Source organism: Mytilus trossulus, chromosome 8, assembly GCF_036588685.1.
Source record: "Mytilus trossulus isolate FHL-02 chromosome 8, PNRI_Mtr1.1.1.hap1, whole genome shotgun sequence".
Taxonomy (NCBI): domain Eukaryota; kingdom Metazoa; phylum Mollusca; class Bivalvia; order Mytilida; family Mytilidae; genus Mytilus; species Mytilus trossulus.
The window spans coordinates 58,915,981-58,937,320 of record NC_086380.1 but is presented as its reverse complement, the minus strand read 5'-3'; the positions used below and the strand labels follow the sequence as shown (position 1 = coordinate 58,937,320).

General features: G+C 32.8%; 1 protein-coding gene across 1 annotated transcript; it reads left to right on the top strand.

Moving 5' to 3' along the window:
- The first annotated feature begins 1,120 nt into the window (after positions 1-1,120).
- Positions 1,121-20,832, top strand: LOC134681202 (mitogen-activated protein kinase 7-like). The gene is made up of 9 exons (XM_063540702.1): positions 1,121-1,386; positions 3,123-3,696; positions 4,396-4,581; positions 6,598-6,705; positions 9,274-9,485; positions 12,378-12,768; positions 14,245-14,376; positions 16,569-18,309; positions 20,325-20,832. The coding sequence occupies exons 2-9, from the start codon at positions 3,153-3,155 to the stop codon at positions 20,482-20,484; spliced, it is 3,474 nt and encodes a 1,157-aa protein (XP_063396772.1). The 5' UTR covers positions 1,121-1,386; positions 3,123-3,152; the 3' UTR covers positions 20,485-20,832.
- Positions 20,833-21,340: the final 508 nt, after the last annotated feature.

Below are 21,340 nucleotides of genomic sequence, written 5' to 3'. Positions count from 1 at the left end.
AACTACTGTACATAAGATTTCTGACTTAGGACAGGTGCATACATTTGCAGCGGGGTTGAACGTTTTGATGGTACCAAACCTTCTCCCTTTTTCTGAAACAATGGTATAACATCACAACATAGAAAAACACTTATGAATTCATATCAAATGTATATTCACACGATGAAGCTTTGGTAACTATAAACTGAGAAAAAAGTTACTATCATTAAAAAAATCTTATCGTGACGTCGCCGACGTTATATTACAAGGCGGAAAATTTAGCTTTTCACACTAGTACGGGGGAAAAATTGGCCTGATCCTAGTTTTCCCCCTATAACACTGATGGGGAAAAGTGGGATCATGCCAATTTTTCCGGGGGGAAATATTGGATCGATCCAGTCTTTCCCACCGGAAAATTTGGCATGGGGGAAGAATGGCTATAGGACACCGGTCGGAAGAAGACCAAGTGATTACTGTAGGTCGGTCGGTTGGTCGGTCGGTCGGTTTAGGGTACAATTAACTTCAAAAGAGGGGGTTGTATTTTTTTTTTACAAAAATATTCTAATCCCTAATTTAATGAACAGAAATTATTTTGGTCAAGCAGATGACACAAATACGGCATATAAGTTTTAAGTGGGACGAGTTGGCAGATATAAATTTAACGAGATTTAACCGTTTCCATAAGTGGGGCGATCGAGTTCGTTAACCAGTGTTTGGCGCTATTTTTTAAGTCAGGCAATAAAATCAACGGTACCAATTTTGTTGCACCAGATGCGCATTTCGACAATACATGTCTCTTCAGTGATGCTCGTGGCCAAAATATTTGAAATCCAAAGTATATATAAAAGATGAAGAGCTATAATCCAAAAGGTCCAAAAAGTATAGCCAAATTCGTGAAAGGAATCAGAGCTTTGCATGAGGGAGATAGTATGGTGTGGGGCGATTTCCCAGTGGGGCGAGTTGTCCTCTTTCCTATAAACTTAAGTCTTCTTTGTAAAAACAAGAAAAGTATAAGTCTTGTTAACTACCACAAAAAACATATTTTAAAGATAACAAAGAAGGCATTCTAGTTGGAATATAAATTGCGAATGATTTGCATCACCTGATTAGCTCGCTAAATCCACGTTTATGACAGATACAAATAAAAAAATTAGAAAAACAAAAACCAATCAAGATATATTTATGGTCTTCAGATCTACCACGCTATAAATAGCAAAATAACAAATCCTTTAAAAGTCTAATTTTCATTGGTAGGGCTCATTTGGGATGATTTTAAAAGAACTTGCACAACACAACAGGCAGTCCTTCGTGTTATAACATTTTAAGCGAATTGTTTCGTGTGTCTAGTCTTATGACTAGTAATTGTGTTCATGTATAATTTGACAGTGTTCTGTTAGAGTTTGTCAGGTAAGATACATGTATGTCACTTCATCAGTGTACCTGCAACCATGTAAACTCTTATTTCTTCGGATGTCTTCTTAAAGAAATCTATGGACACTTCATGCCAGATCAGAATCAAATAAATATACCAAGGTGCTTGAACAACATGACCAACTCCAACAAGAAAAGTATTAGTAGCTGTCCCATGATTACAAAATAGTTCATTCATTTTCAGCAAGAATATGTGTGTTGTCGTGTTTATAACTTGTAATTCAAGTAATATGAGGCAGGCATAACCTGTGAATGGGGACGAAGTTTGTATAAATTAGTTTTTATTTCAATTCAAACATGTTTAAATTAAAAGAAACGGAAATACCGTAACATTCCCGACTTTGGTTCAGTTGTTACGGATTTAGTTGTGACGTTGTGACGTTATTTTAGTTATGACGTCCTGTTCAATGTAAACAAAGAAACGCTTTCATCAGGTAACGTTTATTTCATATCAAATAATTATTAAAATGAAGTTGGTATTGCGTTCCTGCCTATTTTATACTAGACCGATAAATATATATTAAATACTAAAAGTTTCATTCAAACGAGACCGGAAAAAGGAAGTACATTGTAGATTTCTGCGCCAGTCCGGGATTTCAAAAAGGTGACAAAAAAAGATTTGAACGATTTTGAGTTCATTAGTACAATGAAAAATTCGGGAAATTTTCTCGTATTTTTTTTTTATTGATTTTTCTACTGTTATTGGGGACTTCGTCCTCATATAAGAAAACAGGAAGCAGTCATCCAACTGATGGAAGCCAATATAAATGGCATTAATGCAATTATAAATGAATCTGTCCCGATTGAACTACTGATGACACAGTGATCAGGTGATGTCATTTATCAATCACTTTTAAAAAAACAGTGTAAGACTACACATAGACTAAATACTTTTTTCAATTAGAGTAGTGGATCAGTCGAATAACCTGTCAGATTTAACGGTGAAAGCAAAGACTTCAAACAATTTTAAGTCTGCATTAAATGGCGAAAATTGGAACCCATATTAATTCATATGTTCGTGTTAAGCGTTTCAGTTGTGCACACCTAAAATAATTAAGTATTTTTGATAAGTTTAATATATTATATATAAATATATTATTATAAGATGAGAAATCATATATATGACAATCCAAGATGAGGGGTCAGTAGAAGCCTTTGGCTTATGAAACGACCCGAAGATAAAAGTATCATGGCATGTGTTTATCATGTCTTATATTGACAAAAATGATTGATAGGAAATTAAACGAGAAATTAGCACATATCATTACTCAGTTAGAAAGGAAATGAAAGATACTGGCTCAGTTTGTCTTTTAATAATAGCAATAATACCACATCTTTGGTGGATTGTTGTCTCATTAGCAATTATACCACTTCTCCTTATTCATGTTATTTTACTATGACTTAAACAAGTATTTATCTGACTGACTGTTATGGCAAAATATGGATTAATTAGAAATATTCAAATGTACATGATGTCATGATGTTATACAATGTACAATGTAAATGATACTGTAACAACACTATTGACAACCATGACAACAATTCATATACTGTAAATTCAGAATTTTTGTATGCAGATTTTCTTGAAATCACAATAATCAATCTCACATTTTTGTCCATTTTTCAATGATCGCAAAAAGAAATGCACGCAATAATTTCTGAATTTACAGTACGGTATACATGGTATTTGAAATACATAATTTTCACTTCAGGTAAAGAAATAAAAGGGTCTTGTAATAAAGATGGCAGCCAACGGATCAGAGAAATCTAAAGACTTCCTGAATAGACTAGCTGAGTTAAAAAAGAGATCATATGAAGTAAAATTTGACCTTGATGGAAGTGATTATACAGCCGTTGAAAATATTGGTATTGGGGCATATGGAGTCGTTTGCTCTGCCATTCATAAAAAATCCCAGGATCGTGTTGCTATTAAAAAAATTCATAAAGCATTTGAATTTGAAAAAATTGCTACAAGAACATACAGAGAAATAAAAATATTAAAACATTTTAAACATGATAATATTATATCAATTCGAGATATTCTTAAACCTAAAGGCTCTGTGACGGAATTTATGGATATTTATATTGTGTTAGATTTAATGGAGAGTGATCTGCATAGAATAATTTATTCCAAACAAGAATTAACCGAAGAACATGTCCGTTACTTTTTATATCAGTTGTTACGAGGGTTAAAATATATTCATTCTGCAAAAGTTATACATAGGGATTTAAAACCAAGTAATTTATTGGTAAATGAAGACTGTCAATTGAAGATAGGTGATTTTGGTGAGTTTATCGATATCATGTACTGTGGATTTATTAATATTTTTGTTGGATCATGTGGATACCAATTTTCATGGATTTCTTGGACACAGGGAAACCACGAATTTAAATGTCCAACAAATTACAAATTTTCTAAAGGAATGTCTGCAGACTTTGCCAAAACCACTAAAATTAGATATCCATGAATATCATGAATATGCAAGTTTTCCTCAAACAATGAAAATTGGTATCCACAAAAACAAATAAATCCACAGTATATAATCAAGGTATACCTACACATGAATGACAAGAGAACATTTGTATAAATCTAGATATTGAAAATGTTTCATAGGTATATTTTCTAAAAGTTTATCCTCTAAACTCTTAAACTGAACACATACAATTAAGAATGGAGATGGGGAATGTGTCAAAGAGAATGAAGAGACAACAACACGACCAAAGAACAGAAAACAGCCCAAGACCAACAATGGGTCTTCAACAAAACAATAAAATTCTGCACCTGGAGGTGTTCTTCAGTTGACCCCTAAACTAAAATGTGTACTACATGTACATGCTATAAATGTACGTAGTTCAGTGAAAATAAATGTAAAAAAAAAGTCCAAAACATGTAAATGAACTAAACTTAAAAAACATTCAAGACTAGCAAAGGCCGGAGGATCCTGACTTTTGACACTTATATATATATGTTAATTTCTATTCTAGGTATGGCTCGAGGTTTATTGTCGAACCCAGAAGAACCAAACCATTACATGACACAGTATGTGGCTACTCGATGGTACCGAGCCCCCGAGATCATGTTGTCCATGGTGGAGTATTCATCGGGAGTAGACATGTGGTCTGTCGGGTGTATATTTGCTGAAATGCTCGGAAGAAAACATCTTTTCCCAGGTATAGTTAGGATAAGAAATTGAAAGAACTTGTAATGATTGATTTGTGGTGTTTAACTTTGCTTTCAGATCGTTTTTTTTTTTTCGTGGGCGGTTAGATTTTTACTGATGATGGAAGCAGGATGCCATGGATGCCTTGATTTCCTGTAGAAACCATGACATTTGACATGAAAACTGACAGCCTTTGTCAATAAGATTGGAGTCTATCATGCCTGTCTAGCGGGGGGTTCAACTGACAATCTCCGTGTTAGCAGTTTAGTGTTACTGTAGCATGTCTAGTTCAACAACTTACACCACTTGGTTCAAAAGGCTCGTAAGAATTTGATACAAAATGAATGGAAGAAAATATGGGTACTGGTATATGCAAAAAATTCAACAGCATAATACTGTACATGTACAATCTTTATAAATATAAAAAAAGACAAAAAATAATCTGACAATATGTATAAACATTTGCTTCGTTCAAAATAACCATGATGGTATTATATACATGACAGACATACATGTATTGTGAATAAATATTGAATCTACTGTAAATTCAGAAGTGTTTAAGTGTTTAAATCTCTGTGACATTATACCACAAGTTTCCATACTACAAAGGGATGGTTATAGGGGGTAATGGATCAAATCATTAAGCAATTAGGGGCAAAAAATGGGGGGAAACAAGGGTGTTTCTGGTTAAAGGATAATTTAGACAATTTAAAAATAGTGTAAGGGAGGTAATCCAATTCCAATTAAAATTTAAAGAATACTATTACATGTATATATGTCTGATTACTTGATTACCTCCCTTACACTGCTTGAAAATTATGTTAAAGGAAGTGATAATTGTAGCTGTGAGATGTGTAGCTGTTAAGTTATTTCTAGAAGTTACTGTTTAATCAAAATATTAATTTTAACCATGACTAAGTTATTTTAAATTTTAATACTTTGTGATGTATTGAAATGAGTAGCTCAGGGCCTAAACTTGGGAATTCCAAGCTAGGAGCCCAGACCAGATATTTTATGATTAGTTTCTATATGTTCAACTGAAATTTAGCTGAAAGTTTAGGGGCCAAGCTCAAAATCTAGGAGCCATGGGCGACTGGGCCCCCTTTAAATTTTGTCCCTGTAATAGCTATTGTTGCCAACTTAATTAGAAATTTGAAATGAGATTATTTTTGGAATAAGGGATTGGGGAGGTGAAAAAAAATGGGGCAGTCAGGGGTACTACTTGTACAAGTGATTTTTATTTACTTGAAGAAGTAAAAAAAATATACACATATAAGTGAATTAATAATGTTTAAAAAATCTCCCTTTAACTTTCTCAAAAATTAACTTGTATAAGTAAATTTTTCTTACAATCCTACAAATATTCTCAAGTTTTGAGATGTAAAATCAGGGCTTTTATGATTTTTCGCAGGTTAGCTCATATTTTTTAATTGACAGACAAATGGGACTTTTATTGCCCATGAAATTACACTTAGATGTTAAGTAAAGACATCTGCAAAGGGCAGATAACTTAAAATTACATTAGAGCAAAGAAGTCCGCAGAATTCATTAAAAGAAGATAGGATGACTTATTTACTTATACAAGTAAAAAAAATCGGAATGACATAACTCAGCCAATTTTATTTTTTACCTATACAAGTAAATAAAATTCACTTGTATAATGGCTTACAAATTTACTTATATAAGTATATTAATATTACTTCTTCAAGTAATTAAAAATAACTTGTACAAGTAGTACCCCTGACTGTGGGGAGGGGTGAGGTGTAAAAATTTTCTCATTTCAGATTTTTTTTTTTACAGTTTATTAGACCACACCCATTCTGTGTCAGAAACCTTTGCTGTGTCAACTATTTTATCACAATCCAAATTCAGAGCTGTATCGAGCTTGAATGTTGTGTACATACTTGCCCCAACTGTTCAAGGTTCGACCTCTGTGGTCATATAAAGCTGCTCCCTGTGGAGCATTCAGTTGTGAAATAGTTTTATAATACAACAAAATTTATTAGTGTGTTATCTTCTATTTTAGGAAAAGATTACATACAGCAGATAAGATATATTATAGGTGTACTAGGATCACCATCGCAAGCCGTCATGGATTTATGTAACTCAGATCTAATCAAAAACTTTGTAAAGCGTAAGTATCAACAATGAATGCACTCTTCACAATCATGACAATGTGCATAAAAGTACACTTAAATCATGTATATCAAGTATACATTTGTATTCATTTCTGGTGCTCCTCCTATTTTTTGTAAGTCACCGGACACTTAATTGTATCAGTGTTCCAGCTAGCCCGTTTTCAGAGGGCGCGGCGCCCGCCCTTTCCCGAGTGGCGCCCTGTGCCCTTTTTACAGTTTCCAGGGCGCCCTGCCTTTTTTGAAGAAGGATTGTATATTAATTTGTTCATATTGATATGATACGCTAATTACTAAATTTTACCTGGGGAAAGTTGATAATTTTTTTTACGACCCCAAGCTAATCAATGGTTACAACTGGTGTCATAATCTGTTGTTATAGGTAATCCGTTTATCGGATGGATCATTAATGATCATTCAAATAGAATCGGTAAGTCGGCAATTATCTTTGAAGAAATGTGCATACAACAACTTGGGCACAATTTGCGATGTTTACCGTAGTTTCATGGAGGAAACGTAATGACAGAAAGTTGAAAACCATTATAAACTCGTTGAAGACATTGTTTTACTTGTTTTCCGTGAAATAAATAGAAAATTCAGACGTATTTGTCATTGACTGCCTTCATTTTTGATACGAAAATAACAAAATCAGCCGCCATATTGTGATCCTATTTACATCATATTTACGTACTGTTTATAATCCTCCAAAGAAGGAGCACACCCGAATAAAGAAAGATAAATCAATCTGATTTTTCTCCTAGCATTGAGTAACCCATTTACATATTCTAAAATATGTCTACATACTTCTTGCTTAAGAATATATATGTTTAGGTATTTATTTTGAGTTATGGGAAAAGTTAAAGAGGGTCTTAGTAGCAGTGTTGGTAGGGGACCTTGGTTATCTTTTTCTGTATTCTTTATTTTTGATACAATTTTCACTGTTGCTATATATCCTAATATTGTGCATTTACTGAGCACATCTGTTTTGTGCTGTATTACCATGAAGCACAGCAGGGGTAGAAAGGTAAAACTTGTAAAATGTGGCAGACCATAGAAACAGAATGAAACAGGTGACCTTTCAAATTAAAACATACTGCATATAAAGTTCAACTGTGCCAAGCAATAATCAAAAAACTTGTGTGACAAGCTGCTTGACAAGTTTTTCAGCCTAAAAAGTAGAAAGATAGAGTTCTATATGTTGTTCTTGTATAACCTGTGATTCAACGAATAAACACTATGTTTGATTAATATCTTTTATTAAAATATGCCCTTTTCATATTATCATATCGCGAGTTAAATGCCCTTTTTCAGGATTGGCACCCTGCCCTTTTGAAATCCTAGCTGGAACACTGTGTATACAATATAAAAAAAGAAGATGGTTTGATGGCCAATGAGACAACTCTCCACAAGAGACCAAAATGACACAGAAATTTACAACAAGACAGTTGAAAAAGTCTGTTTGTTAATAAAAAATTAATATGACAATTCAAATCAAACCGCTTCTCATGAAATTTGATACATAATTAAATATGTTAAACATGTTAAATAGAATTAATGAAAGAAAGCCCTCTTTTTAAATTGGATGATTTTTGTCATACATGTACCTTTTTACCATGTTTACATGGAAAATTTCACATTTTTTTTCAAATATTACATTTTTCATTTTTAGCATACCATTTTTTTACCTCCAAACCCCAAAAAAGTAGTTTGGCCAAAAATGATTACAATACACCAGAAATCCCATTATGACAATTGTGAGAATTCCACACTGATTTGTGGATTTATTTATTATTCGTGAATTTATATTTTCACTGATCAATAGAGGATTACTTTTCTGGTATAGCCAAAATATCCATTCAAGCCAATAGAAAATAAAATTGAGAATGGAAATTGGAATACGTAAATAAAGGCAACAGTAGTATACCGCTGTTCAAAACTCATAAGTCCATGGACAAAAAACAAAATCGGGGCAACAAACCAAAACCGAGGGAAACGCAAATATAAGTGGAGAACAAAGACACAACACCGAAACGCAACAGCACACAGAAACGGACCAAGCAATAGACAATACACCACGAGAATAACAAAGACAACAACTCAACCAAAGAGACCAAAAACCGCCCCAGGCCACCAATGGGTCTTCAACACACCATGCTCTTTATTGAACATTTGAATCCTTGCTTTACCTATACCCACAAATATCCATGAGTTAATAGGCATCTTATGACTAATAATGAATCCACAGTATGATGATATAGGGTTATTGCATGAATATTGGGGAAAATTGTCCTGAGTAGAATTTTATATTGCATGAGCTTGCGAGTGCAATATATGTTCTACCAGGGACAATATATCCCAATATTCATGCAATAACCCTTTTTATTGTATATCAATATAATATTTGAAAGTAAAAATTGGTTTAAATTAAGATTTTGTCGTTGATGACGTCATGAATTTTGAAGATTTATTGCACTAGTGCAATATTATAATTTGTTGCACGCTAACTTTTGGGTACTTTCTGTGGGAAATATTATATTATATGCAATAATATTGGTTCTTTATTTTAGAACTTGGTAAAAGAGAAGGTATTGCATGGACAACTCTGTTTCCAAAAGCAAGTCGTAAAGCAATAAACTTATTGAGTCGAATATTAGTGCTGCACCCTGGTGAGAGAATAACTGTGGAGGAGGCTTTAAAACATCATTATTTCTCAAAATACCATGACCCGGATGATGAACCTGTATGTGTTCCAGCATTTAATTTTGAATTTGAAAATCAGGTATGTACATCACATTCATGTTGCATTGTGTTACTTTTATCATGTTTATGAATTGCCCTTCTTTCAGTCAGGGATATAACTCTATAGGGTTATTACAGAAAATAACTTACATCTGTTATTACAGATACTTTTCCTTTAATTTTCTATATCTGTAATAACATATGTTTGTTATATGTAAAATTATTGAATCTATAGTGAACTCTAGGGAACTCTTGAGACTTTGCGCAGAAACTAAATGCATAGCCTTGATAATTAATTTCTAAATTAAATTAATACATTTTTGATTAACCATGGTTAATCAATGATGACAAGGCTATTAAGGATTACTTAGCTGTGATAACAAGGCTTAGTTATTAAATGAATGTAACTTATTATATAAGACACTTGGGAATTACTGAGAAACTTGCGCAGAACCTCATTACATGTTCTGGTCATTATTTCTTACAACAAATTAAATTACATTGTAATTAAGCATGATTTATATCTGAGCAAATGCTTTGAAGTGATATAGAAAAGCTGAGATAACACCCTTTAGTTATTACAGACATATTTTTTCTGTAATAACATATAGGTGTACTATCCAAAAGTGGAGTTCTATGAACTGTTACATCTTTCAATAGTTAAGTAAACATAAAGACAATAGTAATATCAACAGAACTTGTATAAATTTTAACTAAATTTATGATGTATATTGTCCCTTTGAAACATGTAACATACATATGTTATCACAGTTCTTTGATTTTTAAGTCCACAATAACAAATGTATGTTATTTTCCTGTAATAACCCTATAGAGTTATATCCCTGACTGTCTTTTAAAGGACAAATTTGGATACAAAAAAATCTAAAAAAGATAGATGTGTACAATTGTGCCTGCAAAAAAAAAGAACATTACTTTTCTTTTTTTGGCTCACCTGGCCTAAAAGGCCAAGTGAGCTTTTCCCATCACTTGGCGTCCGTCGTCTGTCGTCCGTCATCGTTAACTTTTACAAAAATCTTCTCCTCTGAAACTACTGGGCCAAATTAAACCAAACTTGGCCACAATCATCATTGGTGTATCTCGTTTAAAATTTGTGTTTTTTGACCCGGCCAACCAATCAAGATGGCCGCCATGGCTAAAAATAGAACATAGGGGAAAAATGCAGTTTTTGGCTTATAACTCAAAAACCAAAGCATTTAGAGCAAATCTGACACGGGGTAAAATTGTTTATCAGGTCAAGATCTAACTACCCTGAAATTTTCAGATGAATCAGACAACCCATTGTTCAGGTTGCTGCCCCTAAATTGGTAATTTTAAGGAAATTTTACTGTTTTTGGTTACTACCTTGAATATTATTATAGATGGAGATAAACTGTAAACAGCAATAATGTTCAGCAAAGTAAGATTTACAAATAAGTCAACATGACCAAAATGGTCAGTTGACCCCTTTAGGAGTTATTGCCCTTTATAGTCAATTTTTAACCATTTTTCGTAAATCTCCATGATCTTTTACAAAAATCTTCTCCTCTGAAACTACTGGGCCAAATTAAACCAAAGTTGGCCACAATCATCATTTATGTATCTAGTTTAAAATTTGTGTTTTTTTACCAGGATGGCCGCCATGGCTAAAAATAGAACATAGGGGTAAAATGCAGTTTTTGGCTTATAACTCAAAAACCAAAGCATTTAGAGCAAATCTGACATGGGGTAAAATTGTTTATCTGGTCAAGATCTATCTGCCCTGAAATTTTTAGATGAATCGGACAACTCGATGTTAGGTTTCTGCCCCTAAATTGGTAATTTTAAGGAAATTTTGCTGTTTTGGGTTATTATCTTGAATATTATTATAGATAGAGATAAACTGTAAACAGCAATAATGTACAGCAATTTAAGACTAAAAAATAAGTCAAAATGACCAAAATGGTCAATTGACCCCCTAAGAAGTTATTGTCCTTTATAATCAATTTTTAACAATTTTCATAAAATTTGTAAATTTTTACTAACATTTTCCACTGAAACTACAAGGACAAGTTTATTATAGATAGAGATAATTGTAAGCAGCAAGAATGTTCAGTAAAGTAAGATGTACAAACACATCACAATCACCTAAACACAATTTTGTCATGAACTGTCTGCTTCCTTTGTTTAATTCACATATACCAAGGTGAGCGACACAGGCTCTTTAGAGCCTCTAGTTTTATAGATTAGACTGTTGTTCTTGTTTGAATGGTTTTACACTAATTATTTTGGGGCCCTTTATAGCTTGCTGTTCGGGTTGAGCCAAGGCTCCGTGTTGAAGACTGTACTTTGACCTATAATTTTTTACTTTCACAATTTGTGACTTGGATGGAGAGTAATCTCATTGGCACTCATACCACATCTTCTTATATCTAGTAGCAGCTTTTACCTTAATTTGCAAGGTATTTGTTTGTTTGATGATGTTAAGCACAATTTTTCAAAACTCTGTTTAACCTGATGGCTATCAGATTAACAGTAAATAAGATTGCTTTGAGTAAACCACATACTTGTGTTAGAACCTTTAAAACTAAAAAAACTTTATGAAAGTTCACAATTAAATATTTTTTCAATAAATTATTTTGGTGACCAGTGTTGGGTAAAACATCAGAACTATGTTGATCGTTTGGAGTGATAAAAGGTATATTAACAAAATTAATAAAGTCTAAGGAAAATTTTAGACTTTTGTAATCAAAATTTAATGGCAAAATCAAAAGCTCAACCACATCAAACAAATTTATAACAACATGAACAACTATCATATCCTTGCTTTGGTACAGGCATTTTCTTATGAAGAAAATGGTGGACTTAAAAAGCACCAATTTATGACCCAATGATACAATATCTATGGTTTATACAAAGTGAATAACTGAACCCACAGAATGATTTTTTTTTGTAGCAATTAAATTTAGAACAGTTAAGAGATATGATATATACAGAGAGTATGGAATATCATCAGCCTAAAACATTCAATGCATTTCTTCGTCCAGCCCCAAAGGAACCTTCTGTATCCAAGGCAACGGTAACCACAGAACAGGTTGTACCTGAATCAAGCAAGGTCAAAGTTGAAGTAGGCAATCTGGAACCAAGGTCATTAACTGATGTAGAAATGCATAGTGCAAAAGTTGAAGACTCCAAAAAGGAAACTATTCATACAGTTGATTCACAGAAAGTGAAAGAAGCTACAAAACCTGAGGTCAAGGGTCAAGAAGGTCATACTGTGTCCTCCAACACAAAAGAATTAATAAAAGCAGCCTTGATGAATGCCAATCTAAGAAAACAAAGACAAGGTAGGTCATAATAATTCATCTCTTCAAAACAGTTGCAAAATGAAATATTATTAATGTGAAAAAATTAGATTTGAAATATAATATCAAAACACCTTTGATTTCGCTATTTGGAAATCTGTCCCGGTTGCCAAGAGAATCTGTCCCACTTGAACTATTGACGTCACACAGTAGTCGCTTTTCTATTAAATTTTTTTCCATTGTGGCGTCAGATATTTTGTATTATGAGGTCATAGTTTTACTGGAACCTTTGTGATGTCCAATCATGGTGGACAACTAGCGATAAGGTGTATGAGACCACTAGCAAAATGACAACATATAATAGAAAAATATGTCTTAAGATCAAACCTTCAAAAAAAGGATGAGTATCTATAGAAAAATATGTCTTAAGATCACACCTTCAACAGATCTAGAAGGACGAGAATCTATTGAAAAATATGTCTTAAGATCAAACCTTCAACAAAAGGACGAGTATCTATAGAAAAATATGTCTTAAGATCACACCTTCAACAGATCTAGAAGGATGAGTATCTATTGAAAAATATGTCTTAAGATCAAACCTTCAACAAAAGGATGAGTATCTATAGAAATTTTTGTCTTAAGATCAAACCTTCAACAAAAGGACAAGTATCTATAGAAAAATATGTCTTAAGATCACACCTTCAACAGATCTAAAAGGACGAGTATCTATTGAAAAATATGTCTTAAGATCACACCTTCAACAGATCTAAAAGGACGAGTATCTATTGAAAAATATGTCTTAAGATCAAACCTTCAACAAAAGGACGAGTATCTATAGAAATTTTTGTCTTAAGATCAAACCTTCAACAAAAGGACAAGTATCTATAGAAAAATATGTCTTAAGATCAAACCTTCAACAGATCAAGTAGAACAAGTGTTTATAGAAAAAAAATGTCTTAAAGTTCAAACCTTCAACAAAAGAACGAGTATCTATAGAAAAATGTGTCTTAAGATCACACCTTCAACAGATCTAGAAGGACAAGTATCTATTGAAAAATATGTCTTAAGATCAAACCTTCAACAGATCTAGAAGGACGAGTATCTATTGAAAAATATGTCTTAAGATCAAACCTTCAACAAAAGGACGAGTATCTATAGAAATTTTTGTCTTAAGATCAAACCTTCAACAAAAGGACAAGTATCTATAGAAAAATATGTCTTAAGATCAAACCTTCAACAGATCTAGAAGAACAAGTGTTTATAGAAAAAAAATGTCTTAAAGTTCAAACCTTCAACAAAAGAACAAGTATCTATTGAAAAATATGTCTTAAGATCAAACCTTCAACAGATCTAGAAGGACATGTTTTTATAGAAAAAATGTCTTAAGATTAACCTGTCAACAGAAGGGCAGGTATCTATACTATTGGACAAAATGTATGCTAGATTTTCTTCAACTATTTGAATTTTACACTTTTGGTATGTCAGATTTTCTTAAGCTGTTTGACTTTTACACTGCAGAATCTTTAAACGAAGAGAACAATAAAAACAAGCCAATTACAGCTGCTCAGAGACAAAGAGAAAGAGAAGAGAAAAGGAGAAAGAAGAAAGAGAAATCATTGGAAAAAATGAAGAAGAAAAAAGGCCCCAAAGGTATGAAATGCTGTAATAATCATTTAATAATTGACAATCAACCAAAGATAATTTTATTTGCAGATTTTTGAATTCCAAGTTTTAGGCAGACAATATTTTGTTTTACAAAAATACAAAGGAAGTAAAATGAGTTTTTTACATGTATGATATCTCTGTACATGTTCTAGTAATCATAGTAATTTAAGGAATAAAAAAAATGATAATACTATAGTCATGATTTTCCTTTCTGTCATAATTGGTGGAAGAAGACAGCATCAATATTCCAAAATGTGCACGGAAACTTTGAAAGGGCTGTTAACCTTACCTCCTTTTAACAACAACTGTATATCTGTTAATTGATTTCACAAGTTTTTATCTTGATTTTCTACTAGTCATGAGTTTGACTTGCAGATACATATGTATATGTTGTAACTAAAATATCTTGAGTTATCTCCCTTCACACATAATTGCTTAATATTTTAAGCATTGAAAAAAGGGACCATGCATTCAAAATATACATGATATAGGGTCTTTTATTTAATTATTTTTTGACAATAATAATTATACCCCGGCTTTAAAAAAGGGGGGGTATACTGTTTTACCTCTGTCTGTCCTTCCGTCAGTTCGTCAGTCCGTCTGTTCAATGAATATTTTTCGTCACATTTTTCTCAGGAACTACAATACAAGGATTTCTGAAATTTGGTTTCAGGGTTTATTTAAGTCAGCTATACCGTGTGATGCGTTTTCAGATTGATCACTTGACAACTTCCTGTTTACCGAACACTTGTATGGTTTTACACATGATAGCCAAGTTGAAAATTTTCGTCACATTTTTATCAGGGTCTACAATACAAGGATTTCTGAAATTTGGTTTCAGGATTTATATAAGTCAGCTATACAGTGTGATGCGTTTTCAGATTCATCACTCGACAACTTCCTGTTAATCGAACACTTGCATATTTTTACACTATTAATATTATCCACTTGCGGCGGGGGTATCATCAGTGAGCAGTAGCTCGCAGTTTCACTTGGGAAATATAATTTTCTTGAGAACTAATGTTTTTGGATTAAAACCAACTTGAATTTCTTTAAAGTTTTGCTCAATTTTTCACTAAGATCTAGCGGATCAAGTTTTGTTGAGTCATATAAGAAAATCAACCATTTTAAACCTCTAAAAACATTATCAAGGTGAATATCTCCAACTCATATTACGCCATATTGAACCTAACTATAGGAGATGTATAGTCAATATTATCATAAAAAACTGAATTATTCAATGATAGATATCACCTACTAGATGAACATGAAAGGAAAGGCCAACTTCTGCTTGTTCTTTTTAAGAAGCCCCTGCATGGAGTCAGCCAACTGTGAATACAATCTATGATGACTTTCTGTTGAAAAATTATGCACATTAAATTTTAAAATAAGTGTAAAAGACAATAAGCTTTTTTATGATCAATTTCAGTTTTTGATTAGCTTCAGAATAAATTTTGTCTTTTCATGTTAAAAAAACAAGATATTTGTATCTTTTTTTAAGAAAAGTTCTTTTTATCTGTCTATCTGTCTAAGGTTTAACATAAGAATAAATGTGTAAGGGCCGTTGGTGGAGAATTCTATTACATAAGGGGAGTGACTTTAGCTTGGATTCTATGTCATGTATGTACTAACAGATCTTACAAGTAAACAAAAACAATGTGTTGTATGAGAAGAGTGAGAATCAGCAGGTCAGTAAATAGATCATCAATGATTAACGACCAATAGGTCATAGGTTAATTGTTAATGACCTCTTAAAAATAAATCTATAAGATAATAATAAAAAACAACTACCATGTCTAAAAGACTTTTTTGGGTCTTTTATAGCTTGCTGTTCAATGTGAACCAAGGCTTCGTGTTGAAGGCCGTACCTTGACCTATAATGGTTTACTTTAAAAGATTGATATTTGAATGGAGAGTTGTCTCATTGGCACTCATACCACATCTTCCTATATCTATCTACTACCTTAGTCATTGAGGCCATGAATGAATCATAGATTCTCACACCCCTCCCCCAGTATTTTCAGAGCAAAAAATTAACAATCTTGACTGATGATTATTTTCTATTATTTTTTTAAGTTGTTATAGGAAAATTTAGGTATTTTTTTTATAATGAATAGCCTAACAGTGTTATAGTTATAAACAGTTATAACAGATGTACCTTTTAATTTATAATTCAGGAATTGAAAAAGTACATTCATTGTTGACAAATGAAGACAAGGAAATGTTAGAGCGATGGGCCAAGATGCAAAAGAATGTCCAACAGATTGCGCCAAAACCAGACCCAAGTCAGAGTCAAAACAGAAACGAACAAACTATAACAATTATAAACATCCAACAACAGGTAATCACAATACCAAAACAAACTGAACCTAGTAACCAAGGGCAACATACTACTGATGCAACATCTGTTGGAACAAAAACTTTCTCCCAGCATGCATTTGGAATTCAAAACTTATCTGGTCAGAGAGGTTCCCTACCAGTTCAATCTGACTTAAATGAAAGTGAGAAAGTTCAAATTCCACCAGAAAGACGTGAAAGTGACTCAAGTGTTTATCAAATACATAGACAGGAAAATAAACAGAATTTGTTGTCTAATTTACAACAGAAAAATGTGTCTGAATCTACAAAGCAAAGTGAGAATGTTCCAGGATTTTCTACAATAAACATGCAAGATTTAAAATCACTAGGGATCACAAACATGCCATTGCAGGAACCAACTTCATTTACAAATGTTGATGGGTCTTCAGATAAACTTCATACAAGTAGTTCTACAGAAACATTAGAGAATCCTAGTCATAATTTTACTAATAGAAGATCACCTTATTCACAAGGATCTCCTTCGAAGGACTATAGTAATAATGGGTCTCCAGAAAGTTATACGTCGCAGGGCTCGCCAGAGAATTTCTTAAATACCTCAGATAGCAGTGAACACAGTCAGACAAATTTACATGCTACAAATGTTTCTCAAAATGTTCAACCAGCAGGAATGCAAAATTTTCAGAATTTTACTCCAAATGCTCAATTTACTAGTCAGAGTAATGAAATAAACTCAAATGCCGGAAATTTGAGTACCAATTTTTCAAATCAAATGACATCTCAGGGACTAATATCTAATCAAACACAAGCAAACGAACAACTGCGTAGTAACCATGGTAACACTTCACAAAATTATACTAGCCAACAACCTAGTGAAGTTTTCCAAAATCAACCTTCAAGAGAGATTCAACCAAGTTTTTTCAGCTCATCGTATACTGACTCCTTCTTAGGAGGTAATTCCTTCCAAGATACAGGAAGTTTTCAGCCTTATGAAAGTCAACATAGTCATCAAAATAAACTATCAAGACGTGCCTCATCTAACCAAGAATTTTCTGATTTTACATCCTGTCAGTTTGATGGTTCAATGTTAAACCAGTTTGCCCAGTCTTTTGAAGAAACAAGTAATATTCCACAGCAACAAAATTTTCAAAATTATGACCAAGTCAATAATTCAAAATTAAACGATGGGTCTTTTTCAGAGATCAGTTCAGGTTTTATGAATCATAATCAAAATTTCCAACAGGATTTTGGCCTACCATCATCTTTTACAACACAGCAAGGATTTATACCAAGTTCGTCCACCAGCATACCCTTCCAAGGTTATGCTTCAAACCACCCGTCCACAGTTACCCAGCCATTACCATCAAGTCAGCTTCCTGTCGGAGACCGAACGATTCTATCAAAACAGCCAGCTCTTCAAATAAATACAAACATGCCACCTGATCTTATTACTGTCTTATCAAAACAGTTCTCCAAATCCCAAGTGGAGGATCCCTGTCCCCCAGTTTTAGCCTTGACCCCTAGAGGTACTGGAGCAGGATATGGATTAGGAATGGGGATGGATTTAGATTCACTGATTATGGATTCACAGGACACGGAATTGTAAGTATTTAGATCAAGCAGTTTTATTTTTTATTTGTAAACCTTCATGGATTGTTATATATGAAACTTGAATAGAAGCTAACCAAAAAATGCCATCTATAGACATGAAAGAAAAAAGTTTGATTTTTTAAAATTCTGTATTTTACTGTTATAATAGATAGACTCACTTTTTAAGTCAACATTAAACTTCACACTGACTCCAACAAGACAGGATTCTGTGAAACTCCTTACATATTTTGTTTTTAGTGTCTGCATGTGATTATCATGCAATCATGATCACTATTAATTAAAAATATATAACGAATTAAATATTGTCAAATACGAAATTATGGCTGATAAGGTGTTAAAATCATGTCCCCAAAATCTAAATTTGAAATAACTTAGATTATTAGTAAGTAAACATTGGAGTCAGTGTGAAGTGTAATGTTGACTTAAAAAGTGAGTCTATCTATTATAACAGTAAAATACAGAATTTTAAAAAATCAAACTTTTTTCTTTCATGTCTATAGATGGCATTTTTGCGCCTGTCCAAAGTCAGGAGCCTCTGGTCTTTGTTAGTCTTGTATTATTTTAATTTTAGTTTTTTGTGTACAATTTGGAAATTATTATGGCATTCATTATCACTGAACTAGTATATATTTGTTTAGGGGCCAGCTGAAGGATGCCTCCGGGTGCGGGAATTACTTGTTATATTGCAGACCTGTTGGTGGCCTTCTTCTGTTGTTTTTTCTATGGTCGGGTTGTTGTCTCTTTGATACATTCCCCATTTCCATTCTCAATTTTATTGGTTACTCAGTCAGTTAAAGTATGTTTATTGCACAGAAACATTAATGTAGCTATACAGTCTCAGTGTATTGTTAAGTGAATCAAGGGACATAACTCTGGAACTGCATGAACTTTGCTGTTATCTATAGGAAATTATTTATGGAAATTTCTTTCTCAGTGCCTTAAATTTATTAGGCAGTTCAGCTATTCAGAAAGTAGTAATATTTTACAGAAATAATTAATCTATTTTAAAAAATCAAAACTCGTCAATAAAAGATTATATTACATTGGTTGCAATGAATTACATTGATTTCCTAGTTAAATAAAAACCGATAATTTCACATGTGAAATAAACGTGGTTATTTCGCTCTCTGACATCATACCTCAATAGGCGTTGTCAAGACGTCGATAACAGAGGATCAAAACAAGTTTTCAATGGGTAGAAAAAAGATATAGTTCCTTACATGTTTTACATTAATTTCTTTAAAAAAAAGCCATTTGCCAATGTAATAAAAACAATAACTAATGATAGAATTCAAATACTGTTAATTCAGAAATTATTGCATGCATTTATTATTGCGATTTTGTCATTTTACACTTGAATGCGATTTTAATTTTTACGATTTTGAGAAAAGTCATGCTTAATTCCTGAATTCAGTTAAAATATTACAAAATGCGAGTTTTAATTATTGCGTTTACAACTTGGTCGCATTATTCGCAATAATAAAATCCTCGCAATAATTTCTGAATTTACAGTATCGAAAAATATTCAACTCGTGACCGATCAACACTGATACTTAACTCATTGGCTGTAGCATTTGTGAATTAATGTGTTGTTTATGTTGTTTTGTCACTCGTTGAATATTTTTCTCTATTTGAATTCCTCGATTAGTTATTCTATAATGAACAAATGCTGAACCTGAATACTATTTCCTGTGTGTTTTTTTCTAAGGCTTGTTATCAGTTATTGTACTGACCTAGATAAAAGAACATAAAGACTATTTTCACTTGTATTTATAATGTTTATTCAGCATCGTGATTGTGATTAATTATATCATGTATATTATTGTGAGATAATCTGACAGATACCCACCTCTTGATTTTTATCTTTCTAATTACAAGTGCAGTATGCTTATCATTACTTACATCCACTTAAATTGTGCTTTGATGGATAGTTGTCTCATTAACAATCAGACCACATCTCCCTATTTTTACATTAGCATGTCACAATTTGCATTCTTATTTTTCAGAGGCAGAGCAGAGCCGTCACCATTGTCATCATCTTTGTTAACCGATTGGATGGATGTCACAGGAGATCTAAATATAGACATGGATGCGTTAGAACAAGAACTAAGTTTACAGTCGCCAATGACATTATCTTATAGTGATCTTTCTATGTACCCATCCTGATATAGTTCTATAAATAGATGTGGATGCATAATAAAAAGAACAAGTTGAGAACTTAGCTTACAGTCGCCCATGACATTGTCTTACAGTGATCTCTCTTTGTACCCAGCATGATTTATAGTTCTCTACATAGACGTGGACTTTAACCATGTTTAAAGTAGAAACAATATTGTATTTATTGTAAAGGTTTATATTTTCAAAGGGGATATCATAACAGACAGAACTACAATGACCATTTCACGATGATATACAATAAATATTTGTATCTTACGCAATGCTTTTTACCATTTGTACAGAGATTTCTTTATTTCTAATGCAGCAGCAGAATTATATTAAAACTCATCTTATTTATAAAGTTTCATTAAGGAATGACTGTATTATTTTTAGCTCACCTGACCTGAAAGGTCAAGTGAGCTTTTCTCATCACTTGGCGTCCGTCGTCCGTCGTCCTGCGTCCGTCGTCCGTCGTCCGTCGTCCGTAAACTTTTACAAAAATCTTCTCCTCTGAAACTACAGGGCCAAATCTAACCAAACTTGGCCACAATCATCCTTGGTGTATCTAGTTTAAAAAATGTGTCCGGTAACCTCGCCATCCAACCAAGATGGCCGCCATGGCTAAAAATAGAACACATGGGTAAAATGTATATTTTGGCTTATATCTTTGAAACCATAACATTTAGAGCAAATCTGACATAGGGTAAAATTGTTGATTAGGTCAAGATCTATCTGCCCTGAAATTTTCAGATGAATCAGACAACCTGTTGTTGGGTTGCTGCCTCTGAATTGGTTATTTTAAGGAAATTTTGCAGTTTTTGGTTATTATCTTGAATACTATTATAGATAAAGATAAACTGTAAAC